This window comes from Castor canadensis, chromosome 1 (genome assembly GCF_047511655.1).
Source record: "Castor canadensis chromosome 1, mCasCan1.hap1v2, whole genome shotgun sequence".
Taxonomy (NCBI): domain Eukaryota; kingdom Metazoa; phylum Chordata; class Mammalia; order Rodentia; family Castoridae; genus Castor; species Castor canadensis.
The window spans coordinates 187,168,584-187,191,697 of NC_133386.1; the positions used below are offsets into that span (position 1 = coordinate 187,168,584).

The window sequence follows — 23,114 nt, forward strand, 5'->3', positions numbered from 1 at the left end:
GAGCATGATTAAGTGAGCAAGTAGACAATAAGTGAACGTCTGTAGCTAATGAACTAAACATTCAGGTATTAATTTTTAAGACTTTGATAGCGTCTTTATTTCTCAGAGTATATTTCATAGGGTTAAACATCAAGGTGACTATTACTTAGAAAGGAAAGAAAAATCTGTATCTGCGGGCAGGATATTTGAATTAGGATCGTAAACCAAAATAAAGTCACAACTGTAACATGAGAGAAGCATGCTGAAAAGCTTTTGACTTGTCTTGTTGCTCCAGGATGGTGGAGAACATTTTCCTGTAAGTGCCACATGTCTTCATAAAAGGAATCAGAGTACAGCGTGAAACTTATAAAGACAAATATTCCATGCTCACATGGGGCTGCTTCATTTTTGAGGGAAGGTCACAACAGAAATGATTGATTTTATTGGATCTGCAAAACGACTTGGAGAAAATGGCACATCTTTCCTATCTCAGATGAAACCCCTCAGGTCTTGCAATGTGTCACCAGCTGCACACAAAGTTGTGACTCATTAACTGTATTGCAGAAGTTCACATATGGCCGCAGAGAAGTCATAGGCCAACACTGCCAAGGAGAAATCACTCTGTGTTTCCAAGCACACAACATGTCTGGAATAGAAAAGAACTCCATGCTTTTTGAATCTGAAGATTTATGAGCAATCCAAAAAAAATAAGAAAAATTCAGAGAGTGAAGGCAATATTGTTAGGGAGTTTGCAAACATCCTATGCAAACTGTAGCCAGACCTGCTCTCAAAACCAAAATTTAAAAGGGCTGGGGAGGAGCTAGAGAAAAGGTTAGTTTGAGAAGAATTACTTTAGAATGTAACACATATGTACAGGAAAGCAATGAGAGTAAACTTCCTGTGTAGCTACCTTATCTCAGCTAGCAGAAACCCTTGGTCCTTCCTATTATTGCTTATACTCTCTCTTCAATAATATTAGAGATAAGGGCAAAATAGTTTCTGCCTGGTAGTGAGGGGGTGGGGGGAAGAAGGAGGGAGTTGAGAGGGAAAGGGAGGTGGTGGGGAGAAGGAGGGAGAAATGACCCAAACATTGTATGCACATATGAATAAAATAAAATAAATAAATAAATAAAAGGGCCGTGGATATAATTCATATGGTAGTGTGTTGTCCTAACATTCAAGAGGTCTTCGCTTCAATCCCAGTAACACACACCTAAACACACACAAAGAATGAGAAGCATAAACATTTTTCTCTGAAGGGAAAATACAAAAGAAAAACATACACAGAAATCTGGAGTGCCTGATCATCATCTCTGGTTATGAAAATAATGGTGCAATTTCTAGTCATTCCTAGGATTGCAACATAGGTCCAGAAAAATTTAAAAATTAGGGATTAAGAATACAAGAAAATCATTGACCCATAAAATTTTTTCATTGAAGTAAAAATTGCCTCTGATTATTGATGGTCTATGAAAATACTAGTTAGTCATTTGTGTTTTGGCCTATTATCTCTCAAGTAGAGTTATCTGAGTAATTACCATATAAAAATTCTTACCTACATGAGTATTCTTACATCTTAACTTATAGATAAAAACCACAATTGATATCTAGCAATGAACATGTGGTAAATTCTTAATATATTAAAAATGACTTCCGATTACACATTTTAAGCATATTCAGTAAATTAATACATAGCAGTAGGCTGCATTTGAATAGAATATATTTTAGAATTATGATTCTGACTTGTTTGTAAACAAAGCAGGGAGTCATTTTATTTATAAAGTAAAAAATATCTTTATGCAGAAGTATTTACATTTCTTACATTGGCAAATTGTGTGATCACCACTAAATTTTGAATGTGTTTTTCAATAGTGCTTTAATCTCCCACTATCACTTTAATCTGTACAGCGTGTGGCTTACTTTACATATCACTGGGACACCATACAGATACAGCTGCTATTGTTTACCAGTGAACTTCTATTCAAAACAATAATCCTGCTTCCTTTATCTGAAAAAGACAAATGATTTTGGCTATCATACATCATGATTCAAATTCCTCACATATCAAATCATGTAGCACATGTATAAAAATTATTTATACCTTGATTGGTAATAAGTAGTTATTATGAAATAAATAGCACTGATATTTTTTCAAGAATTTTACCTTGTCTGTTTAGCCTCAAATATCCCACTACCTGACATTGGTCATTCTCATTTTAATAATATATCTGATAGGAGTATCAAACCTGGGCAGTATGTTCCTTAGTTAGATATTTAATATAAAAAACAGAGACTATCCATTTTGTATAGAGTCTGGAGTAAGCTTGTCTCAGTTTTAGCAATCAGACAGGATAGTGAGTGACATATGAAGCAGATGTGTTTTCTGTAAATGATTCAGGGTTATCTATCTTTATCTAATAATGCCTATCTTATAGTCAATATAATTAAAAGTGTTTTACAAATGTCAAATTATTGAACCAATTTGAATGATTCAAAGAATTCACTGTAAGTAATTTTAAAATGTGTTGTGTCCTCAAGCTGTAATTTGTAACACCTAATTATACCCATTTTCACTAAATGAGAATCTCAAGGGAATTAACACCTATGTTATCTCTCTTTCTGACCAAAAAGTTCCCATAAATCTCAGATTGTGTTTCATCTTTGTTCTTTTAGGCCCATAGAAACTAAAAGAGTTTGAAGACAAAATATATTGACAACTAATAATTTTGCATTTAAGGTAAACACCATATTTGAATACAGTATTCAAGGAGAAATGGAAGCCCCAAAAGCGCTGACAAATCTCTAATGTCATATAATACCAAAATAAAGCACTGTATTCAAATATAAACACATGAAATAGTTTCTAGTGCTAATGGTTGTAAAAAAGAAACAAATCTAATGGCCTTATTGTTATAGAGTAGTTCTCACTGTGTATGAACTCAGAAATCACTTTATTTCGATTTAGTAGTAGAGTCACTGCATACAGCTAACAAATCTTCCAATATTGGCTTTTCCTTTCAAACTTAATCATTTCTCAGATACCTCAACAAAACCAATTTGTACACTTTTTTCCCATTTAATTTAATTTAATTATTCATTTATATATATTTTTTCACATGTGCATAAATTGTTTGGGTCACTTCTCTACCCCCACCCCCACCCCACTCAGTTCCAGGTAGGTCCTGTTCTGCCCTTATCACCAATTTGTTGAAGAACTGACATAAGTATAATAGGAAGACAAAACGTTTTTGCTAGTTGACTTAAGGATAGCTATACAGAGTGGTTCTTACTATTGCTTTCCTTTAACCATGTGTTATGACCCATGTTGATTCAACTCTAACTGATCTTCTTTTTTTTTAGTTGATATTTTATTCATATGTGCATACAATGTTTGGGTCATTTCCCCGCTCCCTCCCTTACGCCCCCTTTCCCCTTGTTACCAGGCAGAAACTCTTCAGCCCTTATTTCTAAAAGGGCTTTTGTCGAAGAGAGAGTATAAGCAATAATAAGGACCAAAGGTTTCTGCCAGTTGAGATAAGGATAGCTATACAGGGAGTTGACTTGCATCGGTTTCCTGTACATGTGTGCTACCTTCTAAGTGATAAGATTTCATTCTTCTTCATGGCTGAGTAGAATTCCAAACAAAGACAAACAACATAGCCCCTATACCGACCATCATCTCATTCACAAAGATTTCTCCACAGGCTAGATTTAGTATTGGGGGGATATCACAGAAGAAATGGTTGATTTTGTTGGAAGCACAAAATGACAGAGAGAAAATCTGGAAGGTCTGTCCTATCTGGACTGGAATTCCACTGATCCAGGATCCAGAGACCAGCTGGGTACAAACTTTGTGGTTCATGAGTAGAGCATAGTGTAGAGGGTTACAAATGGCCACATAGTGGTCATAGGACATCACAGCCAAAAGAAAACACTCTGTGGCTCCCAGTCAAGAACAAAGCACATTTGTGTAGCACAGGCAAGTAAAGAGATGCTTCTTCTTTGAGTGCCAAGATTCACAAGCATTCTGGGAAGAGTAACTGACACATAACAGATTTCCAAAAAGGAAAAGTTGCCCAGGAAATAATACATGGGAGTGTGGAGAATGGGCTCTACTTTTGTTATTAGTAATATGGTACCATTTCCCAACAGGATAATGATATAGATGGCAAGAAACAATCCAAATAAAAACCACTGGAGGTGAGAAACGTCAGAAAATCCCAAAAGAACAAATTCTATCACTTCTGTTTTATTCTCTTTTGGTTGTTTTAGGTGGTGATTCATCTGTGGAAAGGGAACAATTATATGTTTTTCACTTTACTTTTTGGAAGCCTGTTCTCTAAGTGTATATGGTCATTCAGATTGATTTTCATGATCATTCTAATTGTTTTCCAAGTGAGAATGTCACTACTTATATATCCCATATTTTACTATCTTGGAACCTATAGATTATCACTGTAAAAATTTCCTGAAGTTTATTTAGACTCATTCCAGAAGCCTTCTGTTAAAGAAAACTATGACCCGCTTAACACAAACACTGGAATAATGGGCAACTATGGAAGACAAATCAACAGATTTGTTTTGGTATCTCTTTTAATTTAGAACATTTCTCAAAAATTCTATTGTACTTTTCTGTGAATTTTGTCATGTTTCAGCAGCACCACTTCATACATTTTCTTCTAACATATGTTTTTTAATATTTAAACTGATACAAAAACCAAAATTATTTATATCAATGAGATGCCATATTATGTTTTGGTATATGATTAACTGCATAGGAGTTTTATGATGTTCAACATAATTATTTCTTCAAACATTTCTTTTTTATTATAAGATTATAGGGTAATTATTTCATGGCACCAGGAAAATGTTATGAAACAACATTTTTCGTAACCTAGTTATAGGTTGTAGGTAGAAGATGACTACTCTTTTGATAAAACTAAAAATATACACATGCATACAAAAACCTGGAGTGTTATACATCAAAATATTGACACTGTTATATCTGTTCAGTTATTGCATATTCTTCCCTTGACTTTTGGGTAGTTTTTGAAGCACGATTATTTCTGAGACAAAAATCCCAAACAAATTATATTGAACAGAAACAATTATTAAATGCCAGAAGGTAGGAATCCAAGAAGCCATACCAGGTGGCCAGCAGTCAAGGTGTGAATCCCAAGAGGTCTTAGCTGGGTGACATTAGTCAGGCCCAGTAGTGAAACATGGTTCTTTTCTTTCCCAAATTGAATGTCTTTTATCTAACAGTTTCCTCTACTTTGATGTTTGTGTGCAATTACTTTTAATGGTACTCTACAAATATTAACTGGCAAAAGAGCAAAACTTTGCTAGCAAATTTGATTTTGAATTGCTACCAACTGTAACAATTTTGAAGTTCTGAAACTACACAAGACACTCTAGAAATCAAGGGCACCATACAATAACAATAACAAAATGCCATTCTGATGGACTAAATCTAGATTGCTGGGTTTTTTTTTCAGACCTCTGTTCATTTTCAACTGTCATTGCAAATTTATTTTTTCCTTGGGTCTAGAAGAGGTCATATTTCTTCCCAAAGAAAGCAACATTGATATATCCTGAGCATTGTGTCATGGCTTGGTTTTAAGTGTGCTGACAATTGCCCTTGTCGCCTAACTATTTTGCAGACTTGGACGAGCTCCCCAAATCCATGCCACCTAGAAATGAATTTAAATGAGATCATCATTCTTTATTTTTTAAGAAAGTACCTGCTTAGTTGCCAAGTGGAGAGCAGGATATCACACACACATTGCTCAACAATATTGAGACTCAACAAACTGAGTCCTGCTCCTCCTTCCATGTTAGGACTACTATGAGTGCTTCATTTAAATATCAATGGCAAATAAGCCTGATTTCTTATTCTTCACATACATGCACATACAAGTAAGGAATTGGGAAAAGATCATTATTTTAAATCAGGAATATAGAAATATGGTTTTTACCTTTAGATTTTAGGTATTTTCCAGTATCTCTTCTTGAGGAAAATTCTCAAAATGATTTCTTCTATCTTCTTGAAATATACAGAGATTTTATCTGCTTATATCGTCTTCATTTCATTCTATCACTTGATTTGAACAAAATAGTCTTTATAGTTCATAATGATTAGCAGTTTAAAAATAATGAGAAAACTTTGTTGATTAATAACAAAAAAGTATCCTTGGCAGATATTAGGTGGGAAGTATAAGAGGAATTTATTCAGTAACAGTAGCCTGGGAGTGTGGATCTACATAGAAATAATATGAAAGTAACAGTGGAAAGGCAAGACAGCCAGGGGGTTCAATGGTTGAGTGTGCATGCACAAAGCAAGCAAAAAGAGGTACTGACTGTAGCGATAAACTCTGTGTGCTACGTGCAGAATCACAATCTTTGTTGTTCCTTATAAACCAACACTTCACCTTACATTTTTTAAACAAAATCTATTGATATTCACTAATCAGAGGTGATGTTACAATTTGCACACAGCTTTTGAATTTACAAGTCTGTGTAAGCTGCCTTTTGGATTTGAGTTAGAATTTTAACTCTATTACTTGTTATCTGTGTGATAATAAACAAGTATTTAACATTTCAATATTTATTTGTGGGAATTAAGTGAAATATTTGTAAAATAGCTGATCAAAGTGTTTACCTACTGGTGATGCCTGTAATAATGATTTATATATGCCATAGATATATAATAACTATGTTCATGAGTTTTCATGCCCAGGAATGTAACAAGCTGCTTAGTATTTTGTTTTTATTTATTGATTTGTTTTTTTGAAATGGCATTCTTTCATTCTTTCTTTTCTTCAGGGTCAGAATATGGTAAGTCCAGTAAGACCCCTTTAAAATAAACACTCCTTGTGTTCTTTCTCCAATGGATATAAATTTATTTCCTGAGTTGTTTTATTTTAAATTTCCTATCAAAATAGAACCAACACTGAATACATAAATATGACAATTATTGCAAACTGTTGGATGTGCATGATGATTTATTATAGTATTATCCGTGCTTAAACAGCACACCAGTCAGTATAGTTTTATGTATTTCAAAATGACTCAATGTTTTTTATTGCTGTAATGATTTTATTTAAATTATATTAAATAGAATAAGATATATATGTGAACTATTTTAATAAAATTATGTATTTTAATGTATAAATGTTTGAACTAAAGCTGGAATTAGTATGAAAATAGTTCATATTTACCTGTCTTATGTAGGTTGATGTTGAAGTTTCTTATTGAAGTGGTTTTAAATATACTGAAATTTTAATTTAAGTGAAAACATTTGAATTATCAAAAATATCTGATCTACTTTTAAGCCTTTCTGTTCTTTAAAAACATAAAGTTCTCTTTAAATAAAAACCATTTCTGTTTGCAGCACAGAACTCTCCACTTACATATTTCCATTTTTAATTAAAAGCACCACTTTGGCACCTTCTGATTTGCCTAAAGTTGCCCAGATAAATCTTGCTCCACCCAGAATGCTTTGCTTCAGGCTCTCTGTGGAATTGAGTGCATAGCATGATTTATTTCTTAGACATGAATAGGCTGCTGAGCAATTCTGTTGAGACCATTCAAAAGTAATGCAGTGACAATTATTACCTTGTCCATATTACACTGAACTCTGAAACATGTCTTTCCTCCTCAATAATGGGTTTCCTGGTAAATGTTCATAAACAAGTAGAGACCTCACTGGAGTCCAGATTTCTCAGGTCACTGATGAGATACTGCTCCATGATGTTCATTAAACAGTGATTTCTAAAGGTTCTTGTTAGTAATAGAAAAAAATGTCTGTGTGGTAAACTCCCATAATACTGTGATAATATGGCAATTAGGAACGTTAAGTGCCATTTCAGAAGCCATGAGCCAGATTACATGGAAGACTGAAGAGTAAGTTTTGGTATCTCACACAGGAACTGGATGTGGCTTAATACAGAATGGTAGTAACATGTCAGCCAGAAATGAGTTGTCACAGGTGCACATCCAAAAGGAACTGAGCTGGAAAGTGCTAAAAAGCCTCAAAACAAATACACTGATATGGGAAAGCAGATCTTCAGACACGGTAGACTAGAAAAGCCAGGGAAAAGACTCCAATACAAAGCGAGTATTATAAAATATGCATACTAAGCAAAATGTATATACAAGCAAATGTAGATGCCCGAGTACTGTTGAGGAAAAATCAAATTGCACAGGAGGAAACATCAAATGTTTTACACTTCAAATATGTTAGAAAGTGAAATAATGAAATCATTCAAGAATTTTTTACAATTTTGTAACTAGGAAACATAATATATTATCAAAATTTATAATATAAGACATGAGTTAAGCACACAGTAAAATTAAGTAATTTTGCATGGTAAAAAAAAGTATCAAAATTACAGTGAAAAACTAGTGATAAAATTATTAATACATATTATATCCCAAAAAATGATTTGTGATTTTTTAATAGTACTTTAATTTTCAAGAGAAGCTCTAAAGTATAAATAGTGCAAGAATAAAATGAACACTATTCAGTAAAAATGTGAACACTGGTGTATTTCAAAAAATTTATATCATCCTCCTGTGCATTATACATGAGGATAGAAGTCTGGTCTCATTCACTACTCACAACATTGTGTTTATTCTTTGTTAAATTTATACAGTAACAAAATACTGCATCTTTGTTTTTACTGCAAAAAGAATAAACAATGTAAGTCACATGCAGTTTTTCTCCCTCAAATGCAGACTTAATTTATATATCTTTATCTATTATTTTCACTTCTGCTACTGAGTGACTCTCCTTAGGAATTTAATAATAATTTATTTTCTCTCTCTTTCTGTCCCCCACACACACAACCCCTTCTCCTGGAATGTCCCTTCCCTTCATCTCTCCTTTTTTCCCTCCTTTCCATTTTATTCCTTCTTTTCTGAGACACTGCTTCACTAGATTGCCCAGTCTGGCTCATACTAAGAACCCTTCTGCCTCAACTTCTTAAGGGCTGGAATTCCAGGCATGCACCACCACAAAGGGCAAGTATTACATGTCAAGGTTAAGTTAGTACAGGGAAGCACACTTGAAATTAACTCTTTGTTATGTCTCCATTAAAATGGTAACAGAGAAGGAGGAGAAGCACAAGGTGAGCCTAACTTTCTTATTTACATTTGAAGGACACAAAGCCACCTGGGAACCTTGAATACTGTTTTTCTGGACATCTGGCTTTCTCACGAGACCGGATATCAACTCATACAGGCAAGGTTGGGTCTGAGACTTTTGCCCCAGTTCCTTGGAGCTTTCCCACAAGGCCAGACACCAACTCACACAGGCACAGTTTGGTTCCAAGGCCTTTGCCTCAGTTCCTTGGAGCTTTCTCACAAGGCCAGATGCTGACTCACCCAGGCAAGGTCCCATTGCTGGCTCCGACAATTCCCCCTTTTTAATTTTTTAAACAGCAATCCCAGCATGACCATGGCTTCAGAAGTTTTGTAAGATTTTAATTGTTATTGGAGAGGAGTATCCTATAGAAAAAATGACAAGACCAACTATAGCAAGAATAACCCATTCGATAAATCTTTTTGATCGCGTCAATAATTTAGACGCTGCTTTAGTCATAAAACCTTCTAAGAGAGAGTGTTGCCATTCTCTTGTTAAGTTTACAGGCAACCAAGGATCTTTTCTTTTCCTTAATATAAACAATGCTTGAGAGGATCAATTAATAGACAAAGAATTGTTAACACAGGGGTATAATTTACAATCACAGCAGTCAACACTTTTTAAAGTAAAATTAAAACTAAAAGTTCCAAGAGCTATGAGAACATTTCTTCTTAAAAGTAAGAACGTGCGTCTTGTATGTAGCCTGTTCCATTTGATCATCTTTAGGAGTCTCCCTCTGAGGGGAGGTCATAACTTTGTTGGACATGTTCATTGGTTTTCTTGGGCCTGATACTCCGAAGAGGAACCCATAATGTTTCAGGGGATCCATGGACATCTGTAGAAACACAAGCATAACCCTTGCCCTTTTAAAGCAAGAGCCCAGGCAACCAAGAGTTAAAAGATTTATACCAAATCAGGATTTGTATGTCTGGCAAAGAAGGAGGTTCACCAAAATATTTATCTGCTGCAGTCAAAATATCACTCTGAGGTAAATTTTAAAAATTTAAAATGAAAAGTGTTAATGCTAGGTATCTCAGGGAATTCCCACTTTTTTATTTTTTAACACTTTTGTTTTTAAAGTTCTATGTGCCCTTTCAATGATACCTTGTCCTTTTGGATTGTTAGGGAGGCCAGTGACATGAAGAATGTCCCATGCTTTACAAAATTATTTAAATCAATGAACTGTATATTTTAAGTTTAGAAGGCACTCCCATAACCGCAAAACATTGTAAAAGAGAGGCAATGATGTCCCGAACATTTTCATTGTGTTGAGGAACACCCCAAATGAATTTAGAATGAGTATCAATAACAATATATAAATATGGTTGCTGTGGAAAAAATGCTATGTGACTCACATCCATTTGTCATAATTCATTAGTACATAGACCTTGAGGATTAGTACCAGATGGGTGAGATCTACAATGTAAAGGAGAACACTCAGGACAAGATTTGATTATATCATGAGCAATATGAAGAGGAATATTATAATGCACATATAATCTGTAGGCATTAGTATGTAAATGTTGATGTTCTTTTTCAGGGAAAGAAAACACTGTACATGTACATTTATCCATAACATCATTTCCTTGCACTAGAGGGCTGGGCAGATTAGAATGAGCCCTAATATGAGTAACATATAAGAGATAAGTGTGGGTTTGTATTAGCTGTTGTAATGTGGATAATGTTTACGTAATTTTATGAGTAGTAGAAATAAGAGCAGTTTCAATAGCAGGAAACAGTCCTACTACATAAGCTGAATCTGAGACAATATTTAATGGTTTGTCTGTAATTTTTTGCAATAAATAAGTCAGAACTGCTAATTCTACTTGTTGTGCAGAAGAATAATTAGTTTGAAGAGTTTCATGTAAATCAGGTCCATGTATGCCTCCTTTACCGGATGATGATCCATCTATATAATAAACTGAAGCATGCGATATAGGATTTATTTTTACTATAGTGTTAACAATAAATGGAGTTCACTTTAAAAAATCCCACAGCTTACCTGCTGGGTAATGATTACCTATATATCCATAATAATTACTTATATTATTATTTCAATTATCATTAATGTGTAACAGATTTTTAAACTGTTTGTTAGTAAGGGGTAAAATAATGAGCTGTGGATTAAATCCCAGAATCTGTAGGCATCTTGTTCTTCCCTGTATAATCAAAGAGGATATTAGATCAATATATGAAGTTAACACTTCAGGGGTTTTTTGTTTTAAATATTCCACTCTAAAGGAGAATTATCTTGGGATAAAATTCTTGTAGGAGAATGTGGAGAAGGAAATATTAACAGGGAAATAGGTTTTAGTGGATCAAATTTTGTTAGAAAGGCAGTCTGTAACCATGACTCAAAAATTTGTTATTTATTTTCAGCAGCAGGTATTAAAGTCCGAGGGCTGTCCAGGGCAGTATCACCTTCTAAGATAGAAAACAAATTAGTAAGTTTATAATTTGGTGTACCTAAAGAAGGACGAAGCCAATTAATGTCTCCTAGCAACCTTTGAAAATCATTTAGGGTTTTTAATGAAACTGTTAGTATGGCAGATTTTTGAGGATGAACGGTGAGACGCACGACTGCATGACCTAAATATTGAAAAGGAGTAGTAGTTTGTATTTTTTCAGGAGCTATTACCAATCCTCCTATTTGTAAAGCTTTTTGTGTGATTTCAAAAATTTTATGTAATTGTCTAGAAAATGCATGAGAAATTAAAATGTCATCCATATAGTGGATGATATATGCATCAAGAAATGTTACTCTAATAGGTTATAATATTTTTCCTACAAAATACTGACACATAGTGGGGGAATTAGTCATACCCCAATCTAAAACAATCAAGGCCATTCTTTAGGAATACATACAGGAGTAGGCAATCCAGGTTGTAAAGCTCCCATAGTTACTATAGATGCATTTACATTTCTTAAATCTATAAGAAGTCTCTATTTTTTTTTATTTTTTCTTAATAACAAACACTGGGGAATTCCAAGGAGAAAAGGATGGTTCTATATGTTTCTGCTGTAATTGTTCTTGAAATAATTGTTTTAAAGCCTGTAATTTTTCATTATTCAGGGGCCACAATATGAAAATCATAGGGAATCTACCCAGCATCATTACTCCATCCTGCCAAATATTCTCTACAAAAAGGAGAAGCAGGAACATAAGTTGCACAAGCCTTTTTAAAGTCTTTTATAGGATTCTTATCCAATCCATTATAAGTGTTATTGCTATTCATATTAGAGGTAACAGGAAACAGCAGTCACAATTCATGTGGCCTTTGGGAGATGGGAATGTGAGCTGCTAATGAAGGGTCATTCTTTCTTTCCAAGACCTTCTTGGGGTGAATATGTAAGTAATGCATTTCCTCTTCAGTGTTTCCCCTTTCAGGATGTTCATTCCAATCCTCCTCCTCTGGCAGAGGAGGAAAAAAAATCAGCAGTCTCTCTCAGAGGCGCCATTGCAATTGCCAGTGCTGCAAGTGGCCGCAGTTTACTTTCAGTTTCCTCCAGCACAGTAAAGCCATGACTAAAGCAACTTTCACTTTCTTCAGAGACTTTTTCCATATCTCCTGTATCTTATTCATACTCATGAAGAGAGGCTACAGTATCTTTTTCCAAATTTTCTTCCCTTCTCTCTCCCCCAAGTGTAAGAATTACAGATTTAACCAGAGCCCATGTTATCCAAAAATGAACAGGTATCTTTTGTCACTGTCTGTATGCCTTTTCAACATTTTTACATGCTCACTCCCAAACTTCTTCATCTAAAGTACCTTCTTCAGGAAACCAAAGATTATACTCACAAATTACTTCGAAGCAGTCCTTTAACTGCTGTTTGGAAACTTGACCTCCTCCTCATAACAAAAAATGATGCACGAGTGAAAGAAAAGGATGGACTTTGCACTGATTTTGCCCCATCTTGTCTCACTTACCTCCTTCTGTGAGGGTCTTCACATCACTCTCAAAATTCTACTTCAGGCCCCTGTTTCAGGTGCCAACTGTAAGCCATTTACTGGCAGAACCTGGGTGACTAGAGCCATAAAAGAAGAGGGGTCTACTGAGTCCTGCTCAATAGCCACTTTAATGAAGCACACATTGCTTTTATAAAGTCCTTTTACATGGAGAGCATTTGGTCAGAAACAAACATGCCAAGTATTATGTGTCAAGGTTACATTAGTACAGGGAAGCACAGTCAAAATTAACTCTTTGTTATGTCTCCTTTAAAATAGGAACAGAGAAGTGGGAGAAGCACACAGAGAGCATAACTTTCTTATTTATAGCTGAAGGATACAAAGCCATCTGGGAACATTGAAAACTGTTTTTCTGGACATCTGGCTTTCTCACAAGGAGAGATACCAACTCACACAGGCACAGTTTGCTTCTGTGGCCTTTGTCTCAGTTCCTTGGAGCTTTCTCACAAGCCCAGATGCTGACTCAAACAGGCAAGGTCCCATTGCTGGCTCTGACACATATCCAATAATATTACTGCATTTATTTTAGATTTATAATCCACATGTAAGGAGAACATGCCTCTAAGAAATAAATCTTGATTGAAGTGAGATTTGCTAGTTTGTCTTTTTTTCTGTTGAAATAGTAAAATTAGTCATTTTCCTTTTGGTCTTTTTTCTATTAATTAGTGCTGGTTGAGTAAGTAGCACATAAAAATTTTTATCTCCATTAACATTGTACTATCTGAAATTTGGAAAAATGCAAAAACAAACATTGAGGAATGACTCTGTGATAAATCCTAAAATATTGAAGGGAGTACATCTCATTATAAATTGTAAAATATTTTATAAATCATAGTAGATTTGTATTTGAATATGATTTAATGGCTTTGGACTTATAAGTTTTCATTTTTGCTTGTGAACAAAGAAAAGTGTCTTTTTGATTCACACATAAGAAAAGAATCTTCAAACAGAAATGACCAGATTTTGTAATTCCCAACTATGCCCATCACCCAATTTTTAATTGTGCTTTTCAGCAGTGCTTCATCTCTTGTTTTATGGCTGACCTAGCAGAATATGTGCCTTACTTTCCATATCATACTTCATACCTCTTATTTGTTAATGAACTTCTCCTCACAACCATATCCTTGTTTTGTTTACCTATGAAAAGAAAGCAGTAATTGTTATCAAGCATCATGGTTAAAAATCCTTCATATCAGCACAAGTTTCACAGAAGTATTTGAACTCTTTATTAGTTAATAAATAGTAATGATATGAAATAAATCCCATAACATGATCTTAAGAACTATTCTTATTATTTTTAACCTTGAGTGTCTCACTACCCATCTGCCATTGGCTATTTTCATAATAATAATATATGTGATATGAAACCTAAGGAAATAAAAAATAGGCTCCCTCGAGGACTTTCCCACAAGCTCTTGTTCTGACCTAATTGGGGGTGATTGAAGATGCAGAAAGGACAAATGATAGAAGACAGACATGCAGAAAGTTGGGGCCAGGTGTGGTGGGTGCTCATATCGAGACACACAACAGCCTCATTGCTTCTTTTCTTCTCTGTTCTTTAAAACTTTGCTGCTTTTCTATTCTTTAAAGTCTTTTTCCTTAGACTTGCACTTTCCCATGTTTTCCTTAATCTCTCTTAAAGTCTCAGTCCTTAGACATGCATTGTCTTTAGCTTTTCTTTAGTTTAGCTTTTCTAAAGCCTATGTATAAAGTTCTCCATAGAGAAAACTGCTCTGGTGAAGATACACAGTAGCCAGAAGCAGTAGCGTGGCAGTCAATCAAAATTCCCCATCAAAAAATCTCACGCCCTCCTTCAGGAGTCTTATTTATCCAGTGGTAAAGGAGGAGGTGGAGCAACAGTTCTCTGGAAGGGATGTGACATTGTAGTAGGAGAAACTTGTGTTCCTACTGCTCTGAACATAAACAACTTAGGAAAATCAGCTATGCTGCATTTTGCCTTCTCTCTCTTCTGCAGCTGGGTCTGTGCCAAATTCAGCCTGAAATTGAGCACAACTGTGCTTATGTCAAGTTCTCATTGGCTTCTCATAATCCACTCCCCACAAAGCTCTATATATATTATTATTAATTTAAGATAGTGTTCAAGACTGAAAGGGGAGACAGTTAATTTTGGATAGAGAGCATGCAATAAAATATGTCTTATTTTTGAGTAATCAGACAGAATGTTGTAGGATTCATGAGGCAAGATGTGCCTTAAATGACTCTACATTATCTGTCTCATTTTTACTTACAAATGTCAATGTTATATCACATTTAAAGTATTTAAAAGTGTTTTATAAATATAAAATTATTTAACCATCACACTGAGTAGCTTGATGAATTCATTATAGATTATTTTAAATTGTGTCTGTTCTCAATTTATAGTTTCTAATACAAAAGTGTGTATCACTCAATTTCATTTAATATTAATTTCAGGGCAATTTAAATATAGACAGTCCCTACATCTTTATCTGACCAAGAGGTTCCCATAAGTCCAAGGCTGTGTTTTATCTTCTGTTGTACAGAAAATAATAGGACTTGAGCACATAAAATTTTGCAAATAATATCTTTGGGTGTAATTTAAAATAAATGCCAAAGGAAGAAAAGCTCCAAAAGTTCTGACAAAATATGTAATGTCATGTAAATCTGAAATAAATACTATGCTGAAATATGAGGAAATGAAATGGCTTTTAGTGTTAAATGTTGCAGAAAAAGAAAATGATAAAGGGATCCCATTCATGTGGAGTTATCGTGCATGATGGTTATCATGCCAGTTGGAAGTATTCCACCCAATTTAATGGCAGCTATAATAGAATCAGCATATATCATCCATTATTTTCTTAACCTTGATTTTCTCTCTCAAAATAAATAATTTCCCAAACATTTCAAAAAAATCAAGTACTGCTTAAAAGATTTAGAACACTTTTTAAAATAAAAATACCCATTTTGAAACATTTCAAAATTATTTGAGAGTGAAAATTTTAACATATGCACATGACTTTTAAGTCTATCATTAGTAATAAAATAACTTTCAGGAAATTATTGATTTGTTCCCCCTTAATATAACATGCATATTTTTGTATAGTAAGTAACAGAAAGATATAAAAATGGTAATATTTTCCTTAGACTATATTTACTCCAAATGTGTTGCAATTCTATACTTCATAGACTATTATCACCAAAACAGCTGAACTAATATGGAATTACATGAGCTGAGCTTCAAAGTGATAAAATTTTATTTTCATTTCCTTCTATAATGAAGAAAGTGACAAATCTAAATTTTATTTGATTTCAATGAAAATTTTTAATTATCAAATACTCAGTTTAATCTTTATTCTGAGAATTTTACAGTGATCTAACATAAATAATATAAACAAGAGCTTCTACAGCATAAAACAATTCACAATTTTACTGCTACCTTTATTTGGTTAGTAGGACTTCTCTTTATAATAATTATTTTCAGTGCCAGGCATTATTGTTCACACCAGTAACCACAGCTACTTGGGAGACAGAGGCAGGAAGATCACAGTTTAAACCCTGCCTAGCCAGCAAGTCAGCAAGATCCCACCTCAAAACATAAGCTGGGCATGATTGGTCACATCTGTAATCTTAGTTACACAGAAGGCCTTTGGCAGGAGGATTGTGGTCTGAGGCAAGACCTGGGCAAAAAGTGAAACTATTTCTGAAAAATAACTAAAGTAAAAAATGGGCTGGCATTGCAGGTCAGGCAGTTGAGGGCCTACAAAGCTAGCAGGACACCCTAAGATCAAAACCTAGTACTACAAAAAAAAAAAAGAAATTCACCTTAACATTAGACTTTTGCTTCCATTCATCACTTGTACCAATTTTTCCTAACAAATCTGGGCTAAATTCTCCTGCCTGTGAACTTCCCTATGGAATTTAGCTTCCCTGGCCACCCACCCCACCACCACCACTTGATCTTGCCAGCCGTGTGAGTACTCTAGTAAAAACAACACTTTTTTTTTCCTTCATTGTTCTGCTGGATGAGGGTACATTGTGGCATTTACAAAGGTTCTTACAATGTATCAAATATACCATACTTGAATTCACCCCCTCCTCCACCACTCTCTTTTATCCCCTCTCCCCTGTTACCCAGAGTAGTTTCAACAGGTATCATGCTGTTATTTACATACATGTGGACACATTTTTTACAACAAATTCACCCTCTCCACCACTTTTCCCCATCTCCCCTTCCCACAGGTGCCAATCCCCTCACTCCTGCAGGACTTTTTCTGCCTTCCTGTTTTCCAATTTTGCAGAAAAAAAAGAGAAAAGAGAAAAAGACAAACATGACAAATCTTAAGCAACATTTCTTAACTGTCCACTATAATTCGCTGGAGAATATCCTGGCTCAAAGTTGTGGTTTTTCAATCCTTTTCATATCCGGGAATTTCTTAATGAGTCCTGATAGTCTACCTGGGTTTTGGGCCATAGAAATATCAGCTTTCTCTTGCCATGCTATGTACATACTTTATTAGAATATGAATCTTTTGTCAACTAACACCTTCTTGGATAGAGATGTAATTAATTGTTGTTGTCTTGGGTAAATAGATAATAAATACTATTTCATGGTTTATTTCCAGTGTCTCAGTATTTTAAATTTGAAATATGTCTGAAGGAAAAATCATACAATGCCTACAGCCACTCACCAATTGACTTTCCTTGATGTGTGGAAATTATTTGGTAGATATGGCTGAAATTTTTGTTCTCATTCACATAGCAACATTCAAATTGTTGCTCCTTTATATGTATATGTATTATATAATTGTAATGAATTATATTATGCTTTTGAGAACACATCAATTACATAGTGAACATTGAGTAATATTGTCTTGCATTCAACTTAATGATTGCATATAAAAATATAATAATGTAGATCATTGATTGGAGTGATTCAAATTGTGATTTTCTACTAGAATTATGAATGTACTTACATATGTATGCATATATGCATGTACATATCTAGAATTAATATTTTCTTGGAATATTTTTCATTTCTTTCTTTTTTATAGTTTCAGCATTATATATATTTATGCTCTTTGTATAGTTATACATATAATATGAGACATATTTTAAGCAAATAAACTCAGTTTCTGAAGTCATAGTATCTGTAATTTCCCAGTTGTGACTCTATTAGCTTTGTATTCTCCCTGTGCAATAAGTGATGAGTAATGTAGCTCAGTTCCTTAAGAGCTCCTCCATCAATTTTTAATTTCTAAATTTTAGAAATTTTACTTTAGCATTTGAATGTATATACCATTTTTCTTCTAACTTTTACATTTGTTTACGGTATAACTGAATAAATAGGATTGTAAGGTGGCCCAGAAATATGATTCCTCCAATACTTGACAGTCTCCTAGCTGTTAAACCAAATAAATCTTGGTCTAACTGCAGAATTGCTTCATTCATACAGCCGAGATCTAATAAAATTTTACTTTAATAAAAGAGGCCATTCCTGTGGACCTGACTGGGTCATACAAATCCTTTAAATCTAGATGTAGCGAACACAGAAAAAAAATTAAATAAATAAGAGAAAAACTCAGAGATTCAAAGTTGAAAAAAATTGAAAAGACAGATGTAGAATATGGTTGATGCCTGGAGTCCAAGACTTTCCCCCAGTGGATATCCAAGCAGGATATCAGACCTCAGGAATGCAACTTCCAGGAACTGCATTCCTCCATCAAGCTACATAAGCTAGAATCAAACAATCCTCCCCACAATTTCCAGACAAGATCTTGACCCGGCTGACAACTTTGATTGCATGTTAAAGACCCTAAGCTCAGTAACAGTTATCTGGGCCAGACCTATGATTTACAGGAAATGGGAAGAAAATATTCTGTTCTTTAAAGTTGCTTAGTTTATGATCACATGTTTTGCAGCATAAGAAAATCATTGAATACTCTGAAAAACATTGAATTTATTCATTACCATTGTGTGTATAAAGTTGACTTACATTTTCCTTGAAAGTTTAATCTATCTTTATCTCTGGGAATGCCTTAACACCTACATTTTTCTTTTTATTTGTGGTACAATAGATTTAACCCAGGGCTTTGCCCATACTAGGCAAGTATTCTAACTCTGGAACTCTGTTCCCAACTCTTGTTTTTATTTTTATTTATTTATTTTTGTTTTTATGCTTTTGAGGAAGGGTCTTAGTTCCTTTGTCCAGTGCACTTACACTCCAGATCCTCCTGCCTTGTCTCCAGACACTGAGATTAAAGTCCTGCACAATCATGTACACTTAGAGGGCTAATTTTTAAATCTTATGTAAGATCAACAGGCTTTCTGATATAAAGTAAAACTAATAAAATTCTGGTGATACCTGCCACGTTTTTCATAGATTGTTAGCAATTGCCCTAATGGGCTTGACAATCTGATTTATTTAAATGACCAAGAGATATTAGAAACCAGCTTACCTCCACTTACTCACTGAGTCTATCAGATATCCATATTCCTTGTGCAAGTTATCTCATTTGAGCCAAGAGTGTAACCATGTATGTGGAAAGAAAGGGAAGGCTGAAAATATTCTGGTCCTAAGTTTCTGTCCATTCCCTAATGTTTGCTTTCATTATTTTCTTTATCTCGCTGACTGTATTTCTTGTCTTTCAATAAAATCCTTTGTGAGTACACTCTGTGTAGTGTGGTGAATTTTTTTAAATAATCAAACTATACAATTTATACAACTGTGTTTATTTTCCTTCAGACTTAGTAAGACACATATATAAATATCCATAAATGTGTTTGAACAAGGATTTGACAATTTTTAGAAACATATTTTCTTCATTTGATTGATATTGTGGGATCTGCATATTTTCTTACATGTTAAGAAAGTGGAAGTTTCCCCACTGGAGCTGTTCTAAAGCCTTTTCTGAAATGAGTAAGTAGTAGTATAGGATATGCATGTACTTGACTCTCTTGATAAATTCCAACTCACTGTGAATTTACTTAGCTTCCAATTTTGAATTGCGTTAAGGCAGGAAAGTTAAAACCCTTAAAATACATTCTGGATCAAGTACATATATATAAACATTCTTGTCTGAGTATTAGTTTTATATGAAGAGATTTCATTGATTCAGTTTGTAAAATAAAATATAATAAGTATTATATTTTCCATAAAAAGAAAAATGTCAAATTATTTCTCAAAGTTAAAGCAAGAAACAATTGTGCTATAGTACATCAGTGGGAGTGGGGCAGGATACAGAATACATTTTGGATGCTTCGAATAAAATAATTCTAATGAGAGGAATATTTACATTGTATACTATTCTTCTAAGGATACCTTAGCAATCACCACAAATTGGGTGTCTTAAAACATGAGACACAGTCATAGTTCTGTAGACAAGTGTCAAATTCACAATATGGGGAGGCCTCACCTTTCATGAAGGTTTTATTGTAACATTATTCTTTGTCACTGCAAGGATTTGTGGCCTCTAGACATCCCTTAGTTTATTGATCAATCTCCCCAATCATTGCCTCCATGATCACATGATTTTTCTCTAATTCTTTTTTCTAAACATACTGCCTTATGCGTCTAATGAGAAAAATGGTAATTAGATTTGACGTCCCAAAAAAGCCCATAGTGGTCTTACTTCAAGATCTGGTATTATCATTTTTTCAAATAACTACACACTTGCAATTTCTGAATGCAGATCTTCTTTGAGAGACCAGAATTTATCCCATTAAACAAAGTGTTTGATAGTTTCTAGTGAAAATTTTAGAAATTTCTAATCCTAAATAGATATTACTAAAGCAAGACCATAAGCTAAAATGAAAGGACTGATATGATTCAGGAATATTTATATCAGGGATGATAATGGGGCAAAGACACCCAGGATTTCTATTTCTAAAAGGACATGGACAAAGACAAAGCAAAGCAAAACAAAACAAAATCATGGCTTCCCTAAATTTACATCTTAACCTCTTTTTCTTGTTTGCTATTTGGCTCAATCCAATCACAGGATCTGATAAGCTAATACATGGAAGAATGAGCAAGTTAAAAAAATATACACATCTTACAATAAAAGTCCAGCTCCTGCTTGGACAAAGCACTCAATTATCTTTCACTGAACTGTTTAAGGAGTGCCTCAACTCGGTAACAATGAAAGGAAAGATTGATCTTAAAATAGATCCTTACAATTATTTTAAGTAGTACTCTGATTTCACAGAAGAGCATAAGTAAAATCTATCAAACAAATGTCCCATGACATAAGGTGGTTTATTGACCTAACATTGATTATTACTCATGAAATACATACTAATAAAAAGTATTTTTATGTTTTAGCTACATGGCAAACTTAAACAAATTATGTCTGAATTTCCAAGTATTTTCCTCATACTAATAACTTGGTTAGTAGTTTTCTTAGAGACACCATGATGTCCTTGTTCCTTAGAGTGTATATGATGGGATTCAATGTTGGGGTTAAAATGGTGTAGAAGAGAGAAAGGAGTTTTCCGATTCCTTCATAGTGATTTGGTTTGGGTTGTAAATAAGTGATGCTTGCTGTTACATAGAATAGAACAACAACTATCAGGTGAGATGAACAAGTAGAGAATGCCTTAGCCCTCCCTATGGCTGACGACAGTTTCAAAATGTTGGAGATAATTTTGCCATAGGAGACAATGATCAACAGAAATGGAATCATAACAAATACCATTGCAACTACATAGACTGCTATCTCATTTACAAATGTGTCACCACAAGCAAGCTTGAGGACTGGGGGAATGTCACAGATGAAGTGATTAATTCTGTTAGACCCACAAAATGGCAAAGAGAAAATCTGATATGTTTGCCCAATCACAACTGGAATTACACTGATCCAGGAGGCAGCCACCAGCTGCGTGCAGATCTTGTGGTTCATGACTAGAGCATAGTGCAGAGGGTTGCAGATGGCCACATAGCGGTCATAGGCCATTGCTGTTAGGAGGAGACACTCTGTGCCTCCAAGCAAAAGGACAAAACACATTTGTGTAGCACAGGCATACAAAGAAATATTTCCTTTTTGTGTACAAAGGTCCATGAGCATTCGTGGGATAGTGACTGTAACATAACAGATTTCCAAAAAGGAAAAATTGCTAAGGAAAAAATACATAGGCATCTGAAGAGCAGTATCAGTAGCTATTATTAGTATTATAATGGTGTTGCACATCAGAATAATCAAATACATGAGTAAAAATACCGCAAAAAGAATCCATTGGAGATGTGGATTATCAGAAAACCCCAAGAGAATGAATTCCATCATTGTAGTGCTATTTGGTTTTTCTATTCTGATTTGCTCTCCATCTGCAGACATGGTAAATTCAAGAAGGTTAATTAACTCAATTTTGGAATTAAATTGGCCTTTTATGTTGTCTAAATTAGGTGTGTATATATATTTATTTAATCTTTTCTATTATTTCCATTATTAACTTGCTGTGTTTCTTTAAGATTTGATTTGAAGCTTCAGAAGTTAACTGATATGCAATTAAATCAGTTTGATTCATGAAATAAGAAACATTTTATTAGACTTGGTTATAATTATATCAACTGTATTGAGAAGTGAAAGCTATTATTTGAAGTATATTATATAGTGATAATATTCCATTCTTTCACCATGAAGAATTATGTTTCAAGGTTTTTCTTTTGTTTTGTTTGTGCACAATATTTTTCTCCTTTTTGGTAATCATATTCCATCTTCTTTGAATCCACAGCTTTTCTTTCAGTTTTTTTCTTTCTTATTTCTTTTCTTTGGATTTTTCTCCCTTTTATGCTCCAAGTGACAATGAATTTTCCAAAATCAATTTGTTGTTACTGAGTAAGTAAACATATGCATATTATTACTGCTTTGTCCATTGTTACTATCTTATTCCTTATAATAAATAGCAAAAATTAATTTCAGTATTAATTAATGATTCTATGTAATGATTTTGTTTAATCATCCACATACCTCCTATTCAGCGTGTGATGAAATTAACTTTCAATTTAATAAATATGACCAATTGCTCACACTAACTTTTCATGTTACCTT

The 23,114-nt window shown here is 34.0% G+C and overlaps 1 protein-coding gene across 1 annotated transcript; it reads right to left on the reverse strand.

The window, feature by feature from the left end:
• Nucleotides 1-21,440: 21,440 nt before the first annotated feature.
• On the reverse strand, nt 21,441-22,406 carry LOC109702268 (olfactory receptor 10AG1-like). Its single transcript, XM_020187664.1, has one exon. The coding sequence runs from the start codon at nt 22,398-22,400 to the stop codon at nt 21,441-21,443; it is 960 nt and encodes a 319-aa protein (XP_020043253.1). The 5' UTR covers nt 22,401-22,406.
• Between the last annotated feature and the right edge of the window lie 708 nt (nt 22,407-23,114).